Source organism: Microtus pennsylvanicus, chromosome 9 (assembly GCF_037038515.1).
Source record: "Microtus pennsylvanicus isolate mMicPen1 chromosome 9, mMicPen1.hap1, whole genome shotgun sequence".
NCBI classification, from domain to species: Eukaryota; Metazoa; Chordata; class Mammalia; order Rodentia; family Cricetidae; genus Microtus; species Microtus pennsylvanicus.
The window spans coordinates 11,922,458-11,945,567 of NC_134587.1; the positions used below are offsets into that span (position 1 = coordinate 11,922,458).

The 23,110-nt window shown below is 43.8% G+C and overlaps 1 protein-coding gene across 4 annotated transcripts in view; it reads left to right on the top strand.

Annotated features, from left to right (window-relative positions):
• The window catches only part of Mettl8 (methyltransferase 8, tRNA N3-cytidine), a 70,197-nt gene that overhangs the window by 21,393 nt on the left and 25,694 nt on the right, over positions 1-23,110 (top strand). For all 4 annotated transcript variants that reach the window (XR_012911774.1, XM_075984928.1, XM_075984929.1 and 1 more), the window contains exons 2-3: positions 3,285-3,439; positions 17,818-17,909. Coding sequence is in view for 3 of the 4 variants with exons in the window: in XM_075984928.1 (XP_075841043.1) it covers positions 3,297-3,439; positions 17,818-17,909 (235 nt within the window). In the remaining variant the exon portion in view is untranslated. The remainder of the gene's footprint in view (positions 1-3,284; positions 3,440-17,817; positions 17,910-23,110) is intronic.

Consider the following 23,110-nt stretch of genomic DNA (forward strand, 5'->3'; position numbering starts at 1 on the left):
TTTCTCCAGGTTAGCCTTAAACCTTCACTACTTTTACATCAGCCTCCCGAGTGCTGGAATTACAGGCATGTGCCACCATATTTGACGAGCTTCCTTTTACAATTACGTATCTTTAAGGTGTGCGGTAAGACATTTTCACATCACTGCATGTATGTAGTAAAATCTCACTTAGTTACCCTTTGTGTGAGTGTATGTACGTATGTGTGAACATGTACTTTTTAAAATTAAATTTGAGGTTAGCATATAAAGTATTGAATTTCGTCATGGCATCCCCATACATGAGAAGAACATACACTTTTGGAAATCTGTGTTGGCCTTAGCGCTCTAGGTTTGCTCCTCCCACATGCACCTGAATCTGCTGATGTCACTCCATTTCCATTTCTGACCTGTGCCTGCTAGCCTTGCACTTCCCATTCTCCCCTCTGCAAGTACCTCCCCGCTCTGTCACAGGATCTGACTGCTCTAGGAGCCTCCTCTAAGAGGCACAGTAAAGCGTGTGTGCTTTTGCTACTGCCCTGTTTCTAGCTCCAGTGTCTTTCTTTAAGATCCAGTTGTATTGTAACCTGTGTCAGAATACAGTGTTGGGTGTTCCCAATTCCTCCTCCAGAGAGCACTTCAGGTTACTTCACTGTCTACAGTGCCACTGTGAATCTGAGCGTACAAACATCTTTTCCCGTCTCTCCCTGCTTTCCTTCCTTCTGGATGTATACCCAAAAATGGAATCTCTGGCTCTGGGTCTAATTTTTTGGGAAGTTCACTATACTGTTTCCATAGCAGCTGCATCATTTTACATCCTATCAGAGTGTGTAAGGGTTCCAGTTCCCTCATATCCTTGCCAGAACTTGCATTCTCTGATTAATTCTTCACCTATATGGGCATGTATATGTACACACATACACACACACTAAATATGTACTAGTCGTCAAGGTCCTGTTTTTATTTAAATTATAGACTCATTTAATAAGTTTAGTCCTGCTTAAGGGTTTTTTTTTACTTGTGATGTTTTAGAAAGTTATTATAGGTAAGTTGTTTTTCAACATTACTTATCCCATAAATAAATGAATAAAAATTATCTATAATGGCCATTTAGTTTTTCAGTATCTATGAGGTCTTTTTATTCCTTTATGTCATTTTTATGCAGTCAATCAAACAATCCACAAATAGCAGGGCTCTCTACTTCTAGAAGCTGGCAGTTTAGCTTGAGAAGTTTAAATACATTAAAATTATGAATTTAAAAGATGTTTCTGTTTCTGTTAGATATATTAGTTATTTATTTAATTAAGAAGATAAATAGTGCAGCACCAGATGTGGCTATTAAATATGATAAGGAAATGAAAGAAATAGATGTCAGTGTGGTTAATTAAAGAAGCAGCTGCCTAAACAAGGAAGCTGCCACATGCTCAGGCCCTGGCCGTGCTGAGCTCTGACTGCCAGCCAGCAGCCCGCAAGGCTCACACTCCTGACATTTTGCTCAGAGCCAGTCTGGTTGTGACTTTTTGTGTGTGGCCATTTACAGTGAGAGAAGCTTTGCCTTCCTTCCCTTTACTGAACAGCAGCTAGTGTCACGTGATCGCTGGAATCACATTTAGGCTTTCCTGGGTGGGAGCCCCTGTTTGTATCATTTCTCATGAATTACCAGTCTTTGTGGGTGTGATCAGTTTCTGCTCTCCAGCATTAGAGGGCATTTTATGAATATATTTAATGCAGAAAGGTCTAAAGATAGTTTTGTAGGTAGAGTTTTATTGGTGTTGTGTGGAGTGCTGACTGCAGAAAGAACAAAGACACCTGATGGTAAAGGCGGGAGGAGGGCAACAAACCAAAAGCTGGGGCAGGTACTGGCTGCTGCTCGCTGATGGAGCTGGCCAGCATTCACTGCTTGACTAAATCCCCACAGGAAAAACCTTGAAAATCGTTGTGAAAGTATAGCGAGATGTTTTTGACATTTCGAAGTTCATTTTCAGCAGGATAGAAAGGGTGTTCACTACCTCCTGGTTTTATGCCTGTTGCCTTGGTGCCTGTTGTATACATGTCACCTAGCGCCGTTACTATGGGCTGGCTACATCGCTAGGCTGAGTGCTGTGAGGAGCGCCTGAACCGCTCAGCAGCAGCGCGGTGTACACTAAGACTGTCTTTTGAACACTTTCCCATAAAGGCTTGAGAGTGACATGTTTACCGGAATAAATTTACGATGGCATAGTCTTTACAATTTAAATTGTCAACTTAATTGTCAATATCACCTTCAACTAATGATTCTTCTCTTGAGCTAAAATTGAAATGCGTATGTTGTATGGGAAAATATACTTGCAACAGTATTATTGACTGGGTTTTTTTTCTTTCTTTCTTTCTTTCTTTCTTTCTTTCTTTCTTTTTTTTTTTTTTTGATTTTTCAAGACAGGGTTTCTTTGTGTAGCTTTGGAGCCTGTCCTGGAACTAGCTCTTGTAAACCAAGATGGCCTCAAACTCATAGAGATTCACCTGCCTCCCGAGTGCTGGGATTAAAGGCATGTGCCACCACTGCCCGGCTTATAGACCATTCTTAAAAGTATACATGTATTAACTGCTGATCCGGGAGCATGGAAGGTTTTTCCATCATCTGGTATCTCTATGATTTCCTTTTTTAGAAGTAGGTCTGCTAATAGGGATAGTTTGACTTCTTCTTTTCCTATTTTTATCTGTTTTATGCCTCCATCTTGTCGAATTGCTACAGTTCACACTTGGAGTACTCTGTCAAATCAGGGAAGGGAGAGTGGACATCCTTGTCCTGGTCCTGATTTTAAGGAAATGCTCTCGGCTTGTCTCCCTTTACTGTAACATTGACTATAGGTTTGTTGGGCTAGCGCTTGTCTCCACCTACTATAGTGCTGGCTACAGGTTTGTTGGAATAGCCTTAACTACTGTGGGACATGTTGCATCCATTCCTGAAATATCCAGAATTTTTCTTATGAATGCATGTTGAAATTTATCAAATGACTTTCCATCGTCAGTTGAAAGAATTATGTGGTTTCTGTCCTTAACTTTATTTATATGCTGTATTACGTTTATTGAATTATTATGTTGAACCAACCTTGCCTTTTGGGATGATGCCCGCTTGGTCATAATGTATAATCTTCTTTTTGTTTCCCTAAATTTGGTTGGCAACTATTTTGTTGACAATTTTTGCATCTGTGTTCCTCAGAGAAATTCATCTGTAGTTTTCGTCTTCTGTTGTATGTTTGCCTGGTCTTGGCAAACTGTTTTAGTTAGTCCTTGTTGACTAATTCATTTACCTGTGTGTGACTTTGCAGGTCCTGTTTAGCATGAATGTGATTTGGAGAAATTGTATTTGTCGTCTGAGGCAAGGGAAGGCGCCGCACAGATGCCAGAGTGGTGTCCACCCGGTGGCCCCGCTGGGGTCACGGATTCTAACTGATCCAGCCAAAGTTTTCGAGCACAACATGTGGTGAGTTTCCCCCAGCATTTATTTATTTATTTATTTACTTAATATTTACTTATTTCTTTGGGGCGCACATGCCACAGGGTACGCATGGAGGCCAGAGGACAGCTTTGGGAACTCAAAAACCAAATAATAAAATTCTTCCTTGGGAATAATGTGAAAAATGTATCTAAAAAACACATACAATATCAAATGTAAAAGTAAAATTTGGGCCAGCAAGATGGTTCAGTGGGCAGAGGTGCTTGGCGCTAAGCCTTATCAGAGCTGGATCTCCAGAACCTACACGGTGGGTGAGGAGAAAAGAGTTCCCAAAGCTGTCAACAAGGACTAACTAAAACAGTGTCTCTCAGCTAGAGATGTGGAGTCGTGGTCCAGGGCTTTCCGTCTGAAAAGCTCTAGGAGTACTATCAGAAGGTAGCCCAGCGGCTAGAAGCCTTATTCAAGAGACATTTTAACATGAAATTTCAATATTTAAAAGGTGAAAACATGGGCATGATGGTGCACACCCATAATCCCAGTACCTGGGAAGCTGAGGCAGATGGACTGCTTTGAGTTAAAGGCCAGCCTGGGCTATATAGCACAACCTTATCTCAAAAAACCAAGGCGAATGAATGGGTGGATGGATGTAAAAGCAGGCCACTTTGAACAAAGCAGAGGCCTAGGACGTGGGCACCTGCATGCCAGGAGAGGGTATTCAGTTCCATCCTACATGGTTTGAAGCCACCCTGTGGTTGTTGGGAATTTAACTCAGGACTTTTCGAAGCACTGCCAATGCTCTTAACTGCTGAGCCATTGGGTTAGTGAGATGGCACAGCAGGTTAAGACACGTCCCACCAAACCTGGGAACCTGAGTTTGATTGCTGAGCCCATATGGTGGAAGGAGAGAACTGACTTCTGCAGGTTGTTACACACACACACACACACACACACACACACACACACACACACACATGTTTACTATTGTTACTGTTATTTTGACCTTTTGAGACAAAGTCTCACTGTGCACCACAGAGTGGCTTCAAGTGCTGTCCTGCTTCAGCCTCCTGAGTGCCGTATTAGGATGGCTAGTCACACACTCTGCTTGCTTTGGGCTTCTCAGAAGATTTATAAGTTTATTCTTTTTTCTCCAAGTCCACAGTTCTATCCAAAATCTCTCGTTTTTCTCCTTGTTTTCTTTAGGAATGTGTTTTTTGTTTTGACTTGTTTGATTTTTAAAAAGATTTCTAGAAAAGTGCAGTTTATTGCATGGATTGGTGTGTGAAGACAGTATATGTGCATATAAACAGGATTGGGAGTTGAATGGTTAGTTTTACCCTCTGAGCTGTGCACCCATGGTTTCTGGGGTTCCCCCCCCCCCCCGTTTCTCTTTCTAAATGTCATTCAGAATAGCAGAATTGATTTCATGACTCCCCAGAGGGTTATGACCTTTAGTTAAGAAAACACCAAGCTAAGGCATTCTCAGGAGACTCGAGGTAAGACCTGGATGTTGCAACATGACCTGTTACATAAATCATGGGAATAATGGATCATTTCCAAAATCAGAAGAGGTACAGATGGCAGGAGTTCTCTTCATTACATAATCTTTCTTATGTAATCGCTGTGTTTACTGTCTCAGTCCACCCCTGTTGCAGCCTCAGATCTTTAGTACAGTTAATCAATAAGTACTTCCTTTAGCTTCCTCTAGCCTGACTTACCACAAAAGACGCTATCTAGACATGTGGAACACAGACTCAATAATTACCTAACTTTGAGAAGTCGCTTAATCCGTCTAAAGCTCAGTTTCTTTATCTGTGAGATGGGATAATAATAGTAAAAACTGCCTATCTGGTATTGTAAGGATTAAATGATTCTATATAATGTAAAGTGTCTAAATATAGGAAATAAGCAATATACCACCTAAGAATTAGCTATTTTGTTAGTATTATGATCTCTGTATGTTTTACATATATTTTTGGTTATGAGCTTAGCCTTTAATGGAAAGGTCTTTGAAAACAATACACTGTCTAGGAAGTTTTACCTACAAAATAAGGAAAAGAAAGGAGAGAGAAGAATGCAGCATGTCATGTGAGTTAGTGTACTTCTTCCGGTATTTCCTTCAAGGAGTCATGCATGCCTGGCCTCACAGCAGGATTGTTCAGAATTGATCCATGTTGTTCAATGTATCAATAGTTTGTTCCTTTGTGTTGATAAGCTCATAATTAGAATAGATTTTAAAGTTCTTGAAATTTGATAATAAACATCAAGCGAATAAAACTGAGCAAAGACATCATCACTTTACCAAAGAAAACATTGTCAGGAAATAAGCTCACGGGAAGATGCTCATTATAGCTAGTCGTTAGAGGAATGCAAATTAGAGCCACAATGAAACGCAACTCATTTGAATAGCCAAAATTCCAAATACCAACCATGCCAAGTGTTGGTGAGAATGGAAGGACTAGAACTTTCTACACTGCTGGGGGTAATAGGAAGTGACACAGCCACTTTGGAATATAACTTGGCAGTTTCCTGAAAAGCTAAATGTGTACCCACTATTGATACACAACATGGGGCTGGAGAAATGGCCTAGTGGTTAGAGCATTTGCTGCTCTTCTAGAGAACCTGAGTTCAGTTCCCGGCACCGTGTCGATCAGCTCACAACCATCTGACTCCAGCTCCAGAGGATACAACACGCTCTCTGCCACACATGCGGCAAACATACATACACCTGAATAAAAAATTTAAAAAAGATATGCACAACACGCGTGAACTTTAAATTCCTGTAATGAGTAAAAGGCTTTATGGCTGGAGACTATAGTCGTCCCCCCTTCCCAGTTGCAGTTATGTGTGGCTAGTTGCAATTTAAACCTGTGTATTTGAATTTTGTTCACTGCAGTACAAGGTACTTTCTGTCCTGGTCTAGAAAACACAAATTAATTTTTAGAGATAAGCAGCAGGTCAGTGAGTGCTCTTGAGGGCAGAGTGACCTGGTGAGGAGGAGAGGGAGGGAGATGAAGGAATTTCGTTTTGGTTTTCAGGTTTTCTCGTCTTTATTTGAGGCATGATCCCATCATGTAGCTCAGGCTGGCCTCAAATGCTCACTTGCCTACCTCGTTCCCCCCAGTTCTGGAGATGGTAGGCTGCGCAAGCTACACTTTATATGTATAGTGTTAGTAGAATTTGAATTTTAAGGAAATAATGCACTTTCCTATTGGCTCTTCCTTATCTGCCTGGTCCATTGTATGTGCTTTAGTATAGATTAGAACCCCTCAACAATTTTGGTTTTACCCCATCATCCTGATAAGTGGTTCAGAGCTCAGCATCTCATATGTAACAGGATTCCCAGTGAATGTCTCATTAGAGAGATCAAGACTCTGGCCACCTCAGGCTGGCTCCCACCCCATTGTGTTCTGATGTGGAGACCTCAGATTTTTTCATGTTATGTCTGTTAGTCATTTAGCCCTGAGGAATAAACTGACTTGCTAATAACAGTCATCAGGATATATTGACGGCTGAAAAGAGAAGTGGGCATCTAGGAGTCAGTGATACAAATTAGCATAAATAGTGGAAAAGAAGGTTTAATTGAAAATAGTTCACTTATAGCTGATACACCTGTAACCGTTGCAGCGCATCCAGTCTGGGACTCACACTCCTGAACTAATTAACGTCTCTGAAATCATGACTCTTCTTACAGTTGATGACATCTTACTGTTGTAATTGGAGGAGGTTTTATTTCTTACAGGTACAGAAAATAATAGCATCTTAGTTTGATGAAGTAGAATAATTAGAATTTCAAGTACTAATTTGAATACTGTTTTGAGAAGTATTAGTCTTCCTTGATTAATATAAAGCAGAAGGACACATACATCAGGATTTATATACAGAGTATTTGTTACCCTGTTAGAAAAGCAATAAACCCTTTTGATCCATGGGTAAATGGGCAGTGGATATAGAGAATTGAACTAGGAGGGAATACCTGTCAGTACCGGGGGGAAATGTCAATAGTAAGAGATATCGGTTGACACAATACGGTGCTTTTTAGATGGACACAGCATCACATCCAAAGGCACCACTCTTAAGTTTGATGGTTTACAGCATGGTCTATGAGTAAATTCCAAGTTTACTCGTTGTGTACCAAGACCCCGTCTCAAAAATCAAAACAAGACAATTAAACCAGAAACAACAAGACACCTTTTTAAATACATTTAATTTTCACACAGAAGTAAGGGAAGGAAGGGAAAAGGAAGGAAAATAAAGATAAAAGGAAAAGAAACATAACATAGCAGCCCTGGTGATAAATTTCACTTCTTTATTCACATGTGTGTGGTGACTTCTAATCACACTCACGCACTCTAATCTAATCTAATCTAATCTAATCTAATCTAATCACACACTCTCTTACCTCACACCAGCCCTCATTAACCCCTCTCCTTGTGTCTTTAGATTATTCTTTTGTTTTCTGACCCACTGAGTTTCAGCAGGGCCTTCTTCCTGAGCTTAGGTATGGCACTGTCCACCAAAGCATGGGTTGTTCCTTGGTGACTACAGCGCTGATGACCACGACTCCCACCCCCCACCCCCACCCCTATATCCAGTGTTCCCAAGAGAAGGAAAGGGCCCCCGTCCTTCCCAACCACACACTTTGACTAGGTTTACACAATACCAGGCATGAGTTCCCTCCTATGGAGGAGCCTCAAATGTAGTCAGAACCAGTTGGTTCCCTCCTGACCCTCCTTACCACTGTTGCATAGTGAGCACATCCGTCTCGCCTGGTAGGTTGGTATTGTAGCCTCCGTCATCTGCAGCTGGGCAGGATGGATGAATTTTCTCCCTCAGCTGCCTACACAACAGCCCCTTCTGGGTCTAGGCAAACTACCAGTCTGGACTATAGGCAAGGAGGGAACGTCCAGCTCAGTCTCAGCTTGATTTCTCTTTGTCTTGCTACCAAGGTGGGTGCTGACTTTATTCAGCCTAGGTCGAATATGTAGGTCCGGAGAGAAGCCAAGACCACTGGCTGTGTTGTTTGGGGGTTGCTGAGGCCTCCTGACCAACTCCGAGAATATCCCACATCTGGCATGGGGATTTTATTTGATCACCCATGGCTTCTGGGATTGTCATTGTTCAGCTATGCAGGACATCTCCATTCAAAGCCTCTCTCTGTATGTACACACACAGAACATATATGTGCATATATATACTAGGGGTAGTGGGCGTCATGTGACTTCTTTGCACTTCCTTAATTTTATAAATTACAATTTTGTTTAGTCATTTTTTTATTTTGTCTCTCTGCTCCTTTTCTCCCACTTTGATCTGAATCAACTTAGTGCTTTGTGTTCTGTTCTCTCTACTGACTCTTTAGCGGTTTATTTTTTGCATAATTTTAGGGGTTATTCTAGGCCAATAGTTTCAAACACTTTAGTCACAAGACCCCTTTGTACCCTTAAGTCACAGAGAACTGTACCTATTATTTATGTGAATTGTGTCTGTTGATATTTTTTATAATATAAATTAAAATGGACATTAAAATATTTGTTCAAGCTAGGGATGTACACCTTTAATTACTTAACTTAAGAGGCAGAGGCAAGTGAATCTCTGTGAGTCCCAGGCTAGCCTGATGCACATAATGCGTTCTCGGCTAGCCAGGGCTACGTAGGAGCCTGTCTCAAAAACTAAAACCCAAATCCCCCAAATATATTTGTGTGTATGTATATGTATATATTATATGTGTGTATATATATTTGTTCATTTCAAAACAGTAGTGAAAACACTGCATATTAATTCAAATTACATGTTTTAAAGCAAGTATCTATAAATTCTCAGAAGTATAGTGCAAAGATTGTTGCTGCCCTAAGAGTTTACATGTCTCTCAGCATCGGGTTTGGCTGAGGAAGCTGGGATCTCACATCTGCTTCTACATTCAGATTCTGTAACATGTTTAGGTTGGGCTGTAGGAAGGCAATGTGTCCTTGCATGGATATGTATTATTAAGCAAGATATTCTTCATACCCTTTCAGAACAATTTGTATTTGTTTCTATGTGTACTTTGGTAATAGGTGTTGGATCTTGAACACGACAGGCAATACTTTGCTACTGAGCGACTCCAACAGCCCATTTTATACTTAGTGTCTTGAGCTGCCCAGGCTGGTCTGTAGCCAGAGGAAGCTTTGAACTTGCCCTCCTCAGCTTCCCAGCTACTGAGGGCTACAGGCCTGCACACCTAACCCCACCTAAAGCCCTTCTCCATATTCTACCTGGTATTAGCAGCCATTCATTAGTTACAGCGTGGGTTATAAGCACGCGAATACCCGCTCATGTTCTTTGGTGTTAGAACCTGTTGTGCACTCTGGATTTCGGATGGAGTCCTTACCTGTTCACCATTTCACAACATTGAGCATGGATAAATTTGATGAGATTGGTGTTCTGTTTTATGTAAAATTCCCAAATGTTAACACACTTCATTGTACAATATTTAAAAATCACATTCGTTAACATCATCACTAGTCTCATCAGAAAACTCTGTAAGTATTAGGAAGCTATCAGAGTCGTGGCAGTAGACATGAATTTTCAAAAGTTCTAATTTTTACTCAAAGCACCAGATTATCGCCGTCAGCTAATACTAGCATTTGTTTCTCTTGAAGCGATGGGCTATTTTGTTTCCCTTTAAAAAAAAACATGCCAAACGCCCAGATAACTACAGTTTTATTTGGAGTTGTTCTTTCAAGTAAAAATAGCATCCTGTGAAAAAAGTTGTTTGCCTCAGTGCTCAGACACACAGGAAAGCAGCTGTATCTGTGCAGCGCACACCAGGCTTCCCCTCTGCAGTGTGAGCACACACCAGCCTTCCTTCCCCTCTGCAGTGTGAGCACACACCAGCCTTCCCCTCTGCAGTGTGAGCACACACCAGCCTTCCCCTCTGCAGTGTGAGCACACACCAGCCTTCCTCTCTGCAGTGTGAGCACACACCAGCCTTCCCCTCTGCAGTGTGAGCACACACCAGCCTTCCCCTCTGCAGTGTGAGCACACACCAGCCTTCCTCTCTGCAGTGTGAGCACACACCAGCCTTCCTTCCCCTCTGCAGTGTGAGCACACACCAGCCTTCCCCTCTGCAGTGTGAGCACACACCAGCCTTCCCCTCTGCAGTGTGAACACACACCAGCCTTCCTTCCTCTCTGCAGTGTGAGCACACACCAGCCTTCCTTCCCCTCTGCCGTGTGAACACACACCAGCCTTCCCCTCTGCAGTGTGAGCACACACCAGCCTTCCCTCTGCAGTGTGAACACACACCAGCCTTCCCTCTGCAGTGTGAGCACACACCAGGCTTCCTCTCTGCAGTGTGAGCACACACCAGCCTTCCTTCCCCTCTGCAGTGTGAACACACACCAGCCTTCCTTCCCCTCTGCAGTGTGAACACACACCAGCCTTCCTTCCCCTCTGCAGTGTGAACACACACCAGCCTTCCCCTCTGCAGTGTGAGCACACACCAGCCTTCCCCTCTGCAGTGTGAGCACACACCAGCCTTCCCCTCTGCAGTGTGAGCACACACCAGCCTTCCTTCCCCTCTGCAGTGTGAGCACACACCAGCCTTCCTTCCCCTCTGCAGTGTGAGCACACACCAGCCTTCCCCTCTGCAGTGTGAGCACACACCAGCCTTCCCTCTGCAGTGTGAACACACACCAGCCTTCCCCTCTGCAGTGTGAGCACACACCAGCCTTCCTCTCTGCAGTGTGAGCACACACCAGCCTTCCCTCTGCAGTGTGAGCACACACCAGCCTTCCCTCTGCAGTGTGAGCACACACCAGCCTTCCTCTCTGTAGTGTGAGCACACACCAGCCTTCCTCTCTGCAGTGTGAGCACACACCAGCCTTCCTTCCCCTCTGCAGTGTGAACACACACCAGCCTTCCTCTCTGCAGTGTGAGCACACACCAGCCTTCCCCTCTGCAGTGTGAGCACACACCAGCCTTCCCCTCTGCAGTGTGAACACACACCAGCCTTCCCCTCTGCAGTGTGAGCACACACCAGCCTTCCCTCTGCAGTGTGAGCTTACACTAATGCTTTCCTCAGGTCACCGCACTGTAGTGTGAGGAACAGTCTGTATTGTATATGACGCCTGCTTTGCTAGATCAAATACTTAAAAAGAATGTTTCCAAGGGTCAATGATTTTATTTAAAATTTATTTATTGGGCCAGCTATGTGGTGTATGTACTTAATTCCAGGCCTCAGGAGACAGACAGATGGATCTCTTTGAGTTCAGTACAGCCTGGTCTATGTAGTGAGTTCTAGGATAGTCAGGGATACACAGAGAGACTCTGGTGTGAGCATGGTGGTCCATGGATTATGCAGCCCTTGGGGGTCAAACCGAGAGTTTCCTGCACAGTCGGAGCAGTTTACCAACTGAGCTACATCCCCAGCTGCTCACTTGGTTTTTGTAACAAAGTTGGAATTTTTTTAAGTTTTATCTAGAATTAAGCGTAGGCATTAAGAAAGGAAGAGAGTACTGTGGAGTGAGTTGGGGCTCCTCAAGAGACAGTGCTGGAATATTCTTTAGGTCTTTACATTTTAAAGCTGCCCTTACGGCAGGTATATGAAACCCTACTCTGATAGCAGATTCTCCGTCCTTGTTTATTGTCTGCTTTGCCACTTTATTGGCAGTGTCTTTCTTCGAGACTTTGAACTTCTAACACCACTAGTGTCCCCTCCATATTCTTGCTGTTATTATAGTTAGTGTTCCCGTAAATATCTCTGTACAGATGTTTTCTTATATTTTTGGTTGTGAGCCTAGCCTTTAACGGCTGAGCCATCTTTCCAGCCCCAGATGTTTTCCTGAATAGAACTTCTCTGTTCTTTTGAGCTATTTCATTATAATAAATTCCAAGGTGTGCTGTTTCTGAGCACACAGTGGAAATGGCTTTTCCATTGGTTTTCAAATGCCTGGTGCTTTGATTTGCTGGTTAGTCATGCCTGAATTCTGTAGTTGTGTTTCTTACTTATAAAACTCAAATAATCCGCCAGGCGGAGATGGCGCTCACCTTTAATCCCAGCACTCAGCAGGCCAAGGCAGGTGGATCTCTGTGAGTTGGAGGCCAGCCTGGTCTACAGAGCAAGTTCCAAGACAGGCTACAAAACTACACAGAGAAACCCTGACTTGAAAAACAAAGCAAAACAAAAACCTTGAATAATCCTTACTGCTGGCCGCTGGGTTTTCCTGCAGAGGAATCCGATTTCTGCTGGCAAGAGCTGCAGAGAGTCCCTGTAAATGCAGCAGGGATGTCTGTAGCTGCCGTGGGGAACTGTGCCGTGGAGACCTCTGCTCCTGTGCCTTGGGGACCTCAGTTCCTCAGACAAGTGTGCGAGCCTCTCCTCACTTCACAGTTAAGAAGATGAAGTGACCTAAAGAACAATGAAAGGAAGTTAAGAGCAATCGGATAAATAATCAAATCTATTAACTACTCAAGAAATAGGACGTGACAGTCAAGACCAAGACCAGTGTTTCAAGACCACACACACACTCTCATTGTCTCGGGACTTGGCTCTGTCACTGAATGAAGGTTTCCCTTTGGAAACAGACTCACTCCACATAGCCCAAGCTGGCCTGTATCTCACTGTGTACCTGAGGCTGGCCTTGAAGTTCTGACCCTCCTGTCTTCTTAGGAAATGGGGTTCACCATGCTGTTGAACCTGTTCCAGTCTCCTGAGTGTTGGGGCTACTGGCACCATTCCTACCACAATTGTTTCTTCTGTATATATTGTAGGAATTTGTAGACAATTAACTCATCCCAGCCTTAGTAATAGTAATTTTTAAATGACTGACTTGTTAATTTTAGTATTATAGCTGTCACATCAAAAGTGTGTGTGTGTGTGTGTGTGTGAACAGTAAATAAAGTAGCAATTGGCAGCTCTAGCTTGTATAGGATCACCTCTACAGTAACTAAGTAAAAACAAGTTTAATTCCATTCTTTAAAACAAATGATGAAAATGCTTAGTACCCGTTTGGGTTGCGACTGGGTTTTTTAAAAAAAAAGACTTGTAGTTAAATATGTGTGAAATTTTTTAAATTTTCATTTGCTTTTCCTGGAGACCCCAACATCCTTTTTAGAAGAGCAGAGCTGGGTACAGTAGTTTGAGTCTGTGATCCCAACATTCAGGAGACTGAGGCTGGAGGATTACTACAAATTGGAGCCTGTCTGGGCTTCATAACAAGATATTTTTTTTAAAAAAGGTGGTGAGGAGCGGGAAGAGGAAAGAATGAACCAGTTTCTCACCTTTCAATAGAGGTGTTTATAGCCAGGTAACTAGGCCACCGGAATGCACTCACGCATCTGATTGCATAAACACTGCTTAGAATAGAACCAGGCTTCTCACTGCGCCTCCCAAGGTGACTCCTTTATTCTGTCATTCACCTGCTTTCCTAGACATTCCTGCTGTGTCTCTACAGTCAGGGCCCATTCTTCCCCAGTCTGTAGTTCATGGCTAGACTACAGCAACTGATTTCTCCATGTCTTCTTATGCTCTTCCTTCTGCTTTCCCATTGCTGCCACCTTAGGGTTTATCACTGCTGGACCACAGCGGTCTAACCGATCTCCCTGCAGCTCTTTCCACTCATGGTCTTGCATGGTACTCCCCAGTCTCTGAAATCCCGTTACCCAGCTCCCAGCTTCACCCGCAGCTGCCAAACAGAAGCAGTCACAGTGGACACGCTTTTACTGCTCCCTGTGCGTATCCTGTCTGTACTGCCAGCCTCCCTCTAGGAGAGTTGTTGCGCGCGCGCACACACGCACGCACACGCACACACACACACACACCTTTCCTCCAACCCAAGCCCAAACGCAGCTTTGTGCTCCTCCTGTTTTCCTAGACAGCACTGACTGGCTGAGCTACCTGAGCTATCGTGTCTACCGTCAGTGCTAACTTCCACGCCACAGCCTCATCATTCCCTTCTCTCTCTGCAGTAAGAAAACCCACGCCTGTTGTCGGTTGCTTTTTACTCTTTGATTTTTTGGGGGGACCCGCCACCCAACTTCCAAATAAATCACACACAGAGGCTCATTCTTAGTTAGAAATGCCTGGTCCTAGCTTGGGTTTTTTCTAGCCAGCTTTTCTTTTTATCCCAGCTACCTTTTGCCTCTGGGCTTTTTCCTTTTTCTTACTTCTCTATACCTTATTTTCACTCTTACTCCGTGGCTGGCTGGGTGACTCGTCCCTAGGATCCTCCTCTCCTCCTTTTCTTGCTCCTTCTGTTCTCCTCTTCATTTTTCCTTCTATTTATTCTCTCTGCCTGCCAACCCTGGCTATCCTTTCTCCTGCCTTACTATTGGCCATTCAGCTTTTTATTAGACCATCAGGTGTTTTAGACAGGCAAAGAATCACACCTTTACAGAGTTAAACAAATTTAGCATAAACAAAAGCAGCACATCTTTATATCATTCAGCAGATGTTCCAGAGCATAAACAAATATAACACACCTTAAAATAATATTCTATAACATTCCCCCTTTTGTCTAAATAAAAAGGAACGTTTGACTTTAACATAGTAAAACTATATACAACAAAAACAGTTACCAAGTAAGAATTACATTTAAAATATTTTATATAGTTGTAGTTAGCATATTCAGAGAAAATAGTGCATTATCTATCCTATCTTAGTGAATCCAAAATTATACACGTAACTTATGTTCTTTCATATTTAAAGAAAACTGCAACTATAAATATCTAGTCTTCAACTCCATCCAAGACCGCTGAAGGAATTAATATTACCTAAGTAAACAGGAAGTGTTTTGCAAGCAACTTCCAAGACTCTAGAAATGACAGAGACACATGCCCTTGATGGAGAAAGAGTTAAGTCTTAAAACCCCCAGCACTCCCAGTTACCTTGGTAGAAACTAATGAACTAAGGGGGTAGGGATGGACTTTGATGTGAGTGTTGTGAAATATTTGTTCACCTATGCAAAGATGTGTTGCATCTGTTTAATTATGTGAAGATGTGTTGCTGTGTCACCTTGCCTGCCTAAGGCACCTGATTGGTCTAACAAAAAGCTGAACAGCCAATAGCAAGGGAGGAGGTATAAGTGGAACTTCTGGGCAGGGAGAGTAAGAAGGAGGAGGAATTTAGGCTCAGGAGAAGAAAGAAAAAGAGACACCAGAGAGGAGATGCTGGGGGCCAGCCAGACACAGGGGAAGCAGGAAAGTAGAACATACAGAATAAAGAAAGGTAAAAAGCCCCGAGGCAAAGCATAGATGAATAGAAACAGGTTAAATTAAGTTAAAAGAGCTGGTGGGACAAGCCTAAGCTAAGGCCAAGCTTTCATAATTAATAATAAGTCTCTGTGGCTACTGGGGAGCTGATTGGCAGCCAAAGGAAATTCTAACTATATACGACCCAAATCTGGGTTTGAATTCGGTTTCTGCCTGGCTATATTTCTGTTTCCTCTTATAGAATGTGCAGGATTATAACTCTTTGACAGAAGTTTTGAAAAGTTCAAATAAGACAAATATATGAAATGTGTTTTGTGTGATGCTTGACATGCAGTAAATAAGAAATGGCGGTGATTCCTATGATTATGATCATTTAATCCAACTGCTCGGTTGATGTTTGTCAGTCTTCTTGAGCCATCAAGAATTTTATTTATCCCTTTTCATTGTTCAGATGATACTGTATGATAACAGGGTCAGAGCCTCTCTGGGCATGTGTGTGTGTTTATAGGTGCCTGTGTGCATGTGTATGTATGTGGAAACAGAGCTCAAAACTGCATGTATTTCTTAGTTGCTGTCTGCCTTATTTTTGTGAGAGAGAAGATTCCTGACTTGGTTGTATTGACTGGCCAGTGAGCTCAGGGTCTACCTGTCTCGCCTCCACCCTGCCCCATTGTTTCTTGTTGCTATCTGTGCTGGCTTGTATTATGTCAGCTTGACACAAGTTAAGGTCATCTGACAGCTAATTAAGAAAATGCCTCCATAGATGGGGTAGACTAGACAAAAGGACATACTATGTGACACTGCTCCCGATGCCACCAGGATGAATGAGGAGGTGTTGGAGAGGCAGGAAAGAAAGAGAAACAAAGAGGGGGTTTTGTTGTCCGTATTTTTGTTTGCTTGTTTTGTTTTGATTTTTAAATTTTTCTTTTGGGGACACTGCAGGGGTTAGGGGAGGATATGGAGGGCCCAGGAGATGAGCAGAATTAGGGTGCATAATACGAAATTCCCAAAGAATCAATAAAGAGCTGGGCGGTGGCACACGTCTTTAATCCCAGCACTTGGGAGGCAGAGACATGTGGATCTCTGTGAATTTGAGAACAGCCTGGTTGGTCTACAGAGTTCCAGGACAGCTACAGAGAAACCCTGTCTCAAAAAAACAAAGAAAGAAAGAAAGAAAGAAAGAAAGAAAGAAAGAAAGAAAGAAAGAAAGAAAGAAAGAAAGAGAATCATCATGAGTGTGAGGTCAGCCTGGCTTACACAATGAAATCTGTCTCAAAACAACAAAATGTATCATTTCATTTAAATATAAATTAATGTATTCCTGAAATTGAAATAGCTTTTAAGAAAAATGAAACTTAAATTACTTTAAAAATTTAGAGAACCAAATATTTTAAAACTTGCATCTTGCAGCTGAGGAAATGGCTCAGTGGGTAAAGTACTCGTCTTGCAGCTTAAGGACCTGAGTGTGAGTCCCTGGAGCCCACTCTTAAAGGGTGTGGTGACATCATGTATCTGTAGCCTCAAAGCTGGGGTCTGGCCAGACAGGCTGACCAGACATTCTAGCCATGGGTGAGTGCCAGGTTTCGTGAAATACCCTATCTCAAAAAATAAGGTATAGTGTGATGGACAGAAGGGACTGGAGAGGTGGCTCAGTGGTTAAGAGCACTGGCTGCTCTTCCAGAGGTCCCGAGTTCAGTTTTCAGCAACCACATGGTGGCTCACACCCACCTATAGTGGAATCTGATGCCCTCTTCTGGCATAAAGGTGTACATGCAGATAGAGCACTAATATACATAAAATAAATCTTAAAAAATAATCAAAACAGAGTGATGGAGGGAGACAGCTGATATTGACATGTCCACATTTAAAAACCACATACATACGCACAGGTGCACACTCGTGTGCTCACACACATTTCCGGCAGTAGAGTACCAGAATACCCCAGCCCACAGACAGTAATACACTGGAATGTTCTGAGGACATGACTAATGCAGCCATTTCCCAAAGGTGGCTGGCTTTTCCCACAGCCAGATTTAAACAGGAAACCTGTAGGAGTTGCAGGGTGGCGCTTAGCACTAGGAGCAACATCAACACAAAACCAGTCTGTGTGACATGACTTTGTGTGCCTTGGTCTAAGATGTGAGATGGCGGGCCTGGCCACATGGACTCTGCCTTCCCTGCTTGTCAACCATGTTTTTCTCCTTTTCCCCCCTTAATAGGGATCACATGCAGTGGTCTGAAGAAGAAGAAGACGGAGCTAGAAAACAAGTAGAGGAAAACTCAGCCACACGAGTTGCTCCAGAAGAGCAAGGTAAAGCTGGGCTCCCACCATGCCCCTGCAGGGGCAAGCGTTCTTAGCTTACACCCCAGCCCATTGCTGGGATTCCCGGTTCTTCCCTTGTAGTGGGACCAAAATTAATGAAATAAATTATGTCTTCACCCTATAGTTGGTCTTTTGTAGTCACATTGCTTTTTCTGGGAGATAGACATATGGGTGGCATTTTAAGCAAGATGTGAAAATGTAGCTTTAAACTTTGCTTCTAGCTGGGCCGCTTTCAGTGCGTTAGTGCGCGCTTCTCCTGCCGGAACTTCTCACAGACTCGTAAACTTAAAGTCAAAAGAAAAATTCGTATCAAACTATTGCTGGCCTTTTAGGATAAGGGACTGTGCACACGTGTGTGTGTGTGTGTGTGTGTGTGTGTGTGTGTGTGTGTGTGTGTCGGGGCGCTCACTTGTGTGCATGTGTGAGGTCAGAGGTCGATTTCTATTGTCTTCCTCTTTCGCTCTCCACCTTGGTTTGTTTGGTTTTGTTTTTTGTTTTTTTGATACAAGGTCTGCCACTGACCCAGAAGCTCACTATTTCAGGTAGACAGGCTGCACGGTGAGCTCTGCCTCTACCCCACCCCGACTCAGCTCTGAGTTCACAGAAGCAGCTTCCATACCTGGAGTCCTACTCAGGTCCCCCTGTCTGTACAGCAAGCGCGTTCCCCCACTGAGCCACCTCCCCAGCCCAGGAAAAGGTTTCCTGGGAGATCAAAAGTGGTTGTATTGGGAGAGTCTGTATTCAGAGTTTAGTTCAGGGAAGGCCTTGGCAGCTTCATAATAGCTCTCCAAGTTTGGCTTGGGCTACTATTAAACTACTAAAACATGACAAGCATTGAAAAGGATGAAGAGAAACAGAAGCCCTGTGTGCATTTGATGTGAATCAAAATTCCAGCCACCGTGGAAACCAGTGTGAGACTCCTTAAATGTTAAAAAATATTAAAAAAAAAATGAAGGGACTAGAGATTAAGAGTGATTTCTGTACTGGCTGCTCTCGCAGAGGACTCTGGTTTAATTCCCAGCACCCATGTGGCTACTAACAACTGCCTGTACTGTAACTCCAATACTAGGAGACTGTCACGCTCCTCTGACCTCCATGGGTACCAGGCATGCATGTGGAGCACTTACACATACTCAGACAAAAACTCTTACAAAAAAAAAAGTAAAACTAAAATAGTACCCCCCTATAGTTCTTCAGGTCACTTTTAGAATATGTCCCAAAAGATCCAAAGCACACTCTCAAAGAGACATATGCATTGCATGTTCATGGCAGCAGTCTCCATGGTAGGCAAAAGATAAACACAATCAAAACACAAGTGTCTAAAACAAGCAATACTGTTAAAGAACAGCCTGCTCATAGGTTAATGAAAAGACAAGTAAGTTTAGCCTTAGAGAAAAGAACAGGGCCATGCTAGTACCTGGGTAATACGGTAACAATGCCCACATATTCTGAGGACATGGATTCAGCAGCCATTTCCCAGCAGTGACTGGGGCCCATGACTACTATAGATAAATGGGTAATAAAACATACTACATGATGGTGATGCCAAGGGCTGGGTACATGGGAAGGAGGAGCTATGTAATGGGATTAGAGTTAGAGTCGGCATTTGGGAAAGATGCCAGAGGTCTGTTCCACAGTGATGTGAACGCTATAGACCATGTACTTAAGAATGACTAAGATGCTCCATTTCATGTGTTTTTAACCACAGTTTTTAAAACTAGCACATTGAAGCTGGGCAGTGCTGATACACACCTTTACTCCCAGCATTGAGGCAGAGGCAGGTGAATCTCTGAGTTCAAGGCCAACCTAGTTCTACAAAATAAGTTCCAGGACAGTCAGAGCTGTTACACTGAGAAACCCCGTTTTGAAACTCCCTTCCCCAAAATTAGCACACCGGAAAAAAAAAAAAGAATGTTTAGAAGAAAGTGGCCAGTGTCCTTGGAGATGTGTGGGGTGTCCCTAGTCACTCTACCTGACTGCTGTATTCTCTGTATTCCATCTTCTACCTTATTTTTCTTAAAATGATTTCCTCTTTGAACCATCTGTCTCCTTCCCTCTTTTGTTGTTTGTGCATATATGTGTATAGGTATGTTCATGTGTGCAGGGTGCACACATATGTGTATATGTATAGGTATGTTCATATATACATGTGTATAGCTATATGTATGTTCATGTGTCGAGGCATGCACGTGTGTATATGTATATAGGTATGTTCAAGTGTGCACAGGTGCAAGTGTGTGTGTATGTATATAGGCATGTTTGTGTGTGCATGGGCACACATGTATATATATAGATATGTTCATATACTCACACATACACATGTATGTGTATATGTGCACAGGCATGTTCATGTGTGCACGGGTGTGCATATGTGCACAGGCATGTTCATGGGTGCATGGGTGTGTATATGTGCACAGGCATGTTCATGGGTGCACGGGTGTGTATATGTGCACAGGCATGTTCATGGGTGCACGGGTGTGTATATGTGCACAGGTACGTTCATGGGTGCACGGGTGTGTATATGTGCACAGGCATGTTCATGGGTGCACAGGTGTGTATATGTGCACAGGTACGTTCATGGGTGCACGGGTGTGTATATGTGCACAGGCATGTTCATGTGTGCACGGGTGTGCATATGTGCACAGGCATGTTCATGGGTGCATGGGTGTGTATATGTGCACAGGCATGTTCATGGGTGCACGGGTGTGTATATGTGCACAGGCATGTTCATGGGTGCACGGGTGTGTATATGTGCACAGGCATGTTCATGGGTGCACGGGTGTGTATATGTGCACCGGTATGTTCATGTGTGCACGGGGTGTATATGTGCACAGGCATGTTCATGTGTGCACGGGTGTATGTATATGTGCACAGGCATGTTCATGGGTGCACGGGTGTGTATATGTGCACAGGCATGTTCATGAGTGCACGGGTGTGTATATGCACAGGCATGTTCATGGGTGCACTGGTGTGTATATGTGCACAGGTATATTCATGGGTGCACGGGTGTGTATATGTGCACAGTCATGTTCATGGGTGCACGGGTGTGTATATGTGCACAGGTATGTTCATGGGTGCACGGGTGTGTATATGTGCACAGGTATGTTCATGGGTGCACAGGTGTGTATATGTGCACAGACATGTTTATGGGTGCACAGGTGTGTATATGTGCACAGGTGTGTTCATGGGTGCACGGGTGTGTATATGTGCACAGGCATGTTCATGTGTGCACGGGTGTATGTATATGTGCGCAGGCATGTTCATGGGTGCACTGGTGTGTATATGTGCACAGGTATATTCATGGGTGTACGGGTGTGTATATGTGCACAGGTATATTCATGGGTGCACGGGTGTGTATATGTGCACAGGCATGTTCATGGGTGCACGGGTGTGTATATGTGCACAGGTATGTTCATGGGTGCACAGGTGTGTATATGTGCACAGGTACGTTTATGGGTGCACAGGTGTGTATATGTGCACAGACATGTTTATGGGTGCACGGGTGTGTATATGTGCACAGGTACGTTCATGTGTGCACGGGTGTGTATATGTGCACGGGCATGTTCATGGGTGCACGGGTGTGTATATGTGCACAGGTACGTTCATGGGTGCACGGGTGTGTATATGTGCACAGGCATGTTCATGGGTGCACGGGTGTGTATATGTGCACAGGTATGTTCATGGGTGCACGGGTGTGTATATGTGCACAGGCATGTTCATGTGTGCATGAGTGCACCTGTGTAAATATGGATGTGCAGACTAGAGATCCACCTAGAGTGCTGTTCCTCAAATGCTGGTCACCTTTGGGGGGAGGGTATCAGACAGGGTTTATCACTAGCCTTGGCCTCATCAAGGAGGCTGGGCTGGCAGGCAGGGAACCCCAGGGACCCACATACCTCTGCCTCCTCATTGCTGGGTTTATAAATATGTGCAACCATGCCAGGTTTTGTTGTTGGGGTTTTTTTGTTTTTGTTTTGTTTTTTTTTGTTTTTTGAGACAGGGTTTCTCTGTGGTTTTGGAGCCTGTCCTGGAACTAGCTCTTGTAGACCAGGCTGGCCTCGAACTCACAGAGATCCGCCTGCCTCTGCCTCCCGAGTGCTGGGATTAAAGGTGTGCGCCACCACCGCCCAGCCTGTTCATTTTTAACATAAGTTCTGCAGATGAACTCAGGTCCTCATGCTTGGGAAGCAAGTGCTTCACTGCTGAGCCAACTCCCAGATCTGTCTCTGCCTCCCTGTTACCGAGTCACAAGCACATGCCACTGTGTTCAGCTCGTTTTACATGGGTGACAGGGACAAAACTCCTTACAGGGCAAGCACTTCACCACTGAACTCACTCAGTGCGCAACACTGGCTGGCCCAAACTCAGAATGTAAACCAAAGCAGCCTCCAACTTGCAGTGATTCTCCTGCCTCTGCCTTCCGAGTGCTAGGATGCCCAGATTTCTTTCTTTCTTAAAACAATATTTGATTAGAGCCAAGCATGGTGGTGCATGTCTGTTATCTGAGCCCTTGAGACCAAGATAGGAGGATTGCTGTGAGTTTGAGGCAAGTTTGAACTACATAGTGAATTTGGGGTTACCTGGTAAGATCCCATCTCAAAAGTCAAAACTAAATAATTTATTGAAGTACCAAATATGTACAGAAATTGATGTAATTCACCGAAGAGTCCTCACGTCGTTGCTGGATTGTAATATCAGCGTAAGCAGCACTGACATGGAGAGGCGGCAGTTTCCCTGTACCTCTAAGCACCTTTATTATTCCTCCATCCCCCCACACCTCCCAAAGAGTAGCCCCCACCCTGCCCCCATGGCTTCTAACCCCATGGCTGTTTGAGTTCTACTCTGGGTAGACTGGAGTCAGCAGGCGGTGGTGCCTATGCACCAAATCCAGCTTATTGAGGTTGTGTTCTCACACGCAAGTGCATGTGTGTGTGTGTCTGTGTGTTTGTGTATGTATGTGTGTGTGTCTGTGTGTGTTTTTACAGTGTATGTAGGTCTGAAGTTGGGTGTGTCTTCCTTAGTAGCAAAGTCTCTTGCTGAGGTTGGAACTTGCAGATTCTGTCTGATCTAACTAGCAAGCTTCCCCAGGGATCTCCATTCTCTGTCTCTCTGGTGTTGGGGTTTCAGCCAGCTGCCACACCTTTTAGATGGGTTCTAAGGATCTGAGCTCTGGTCTGAGGGGTTGAACT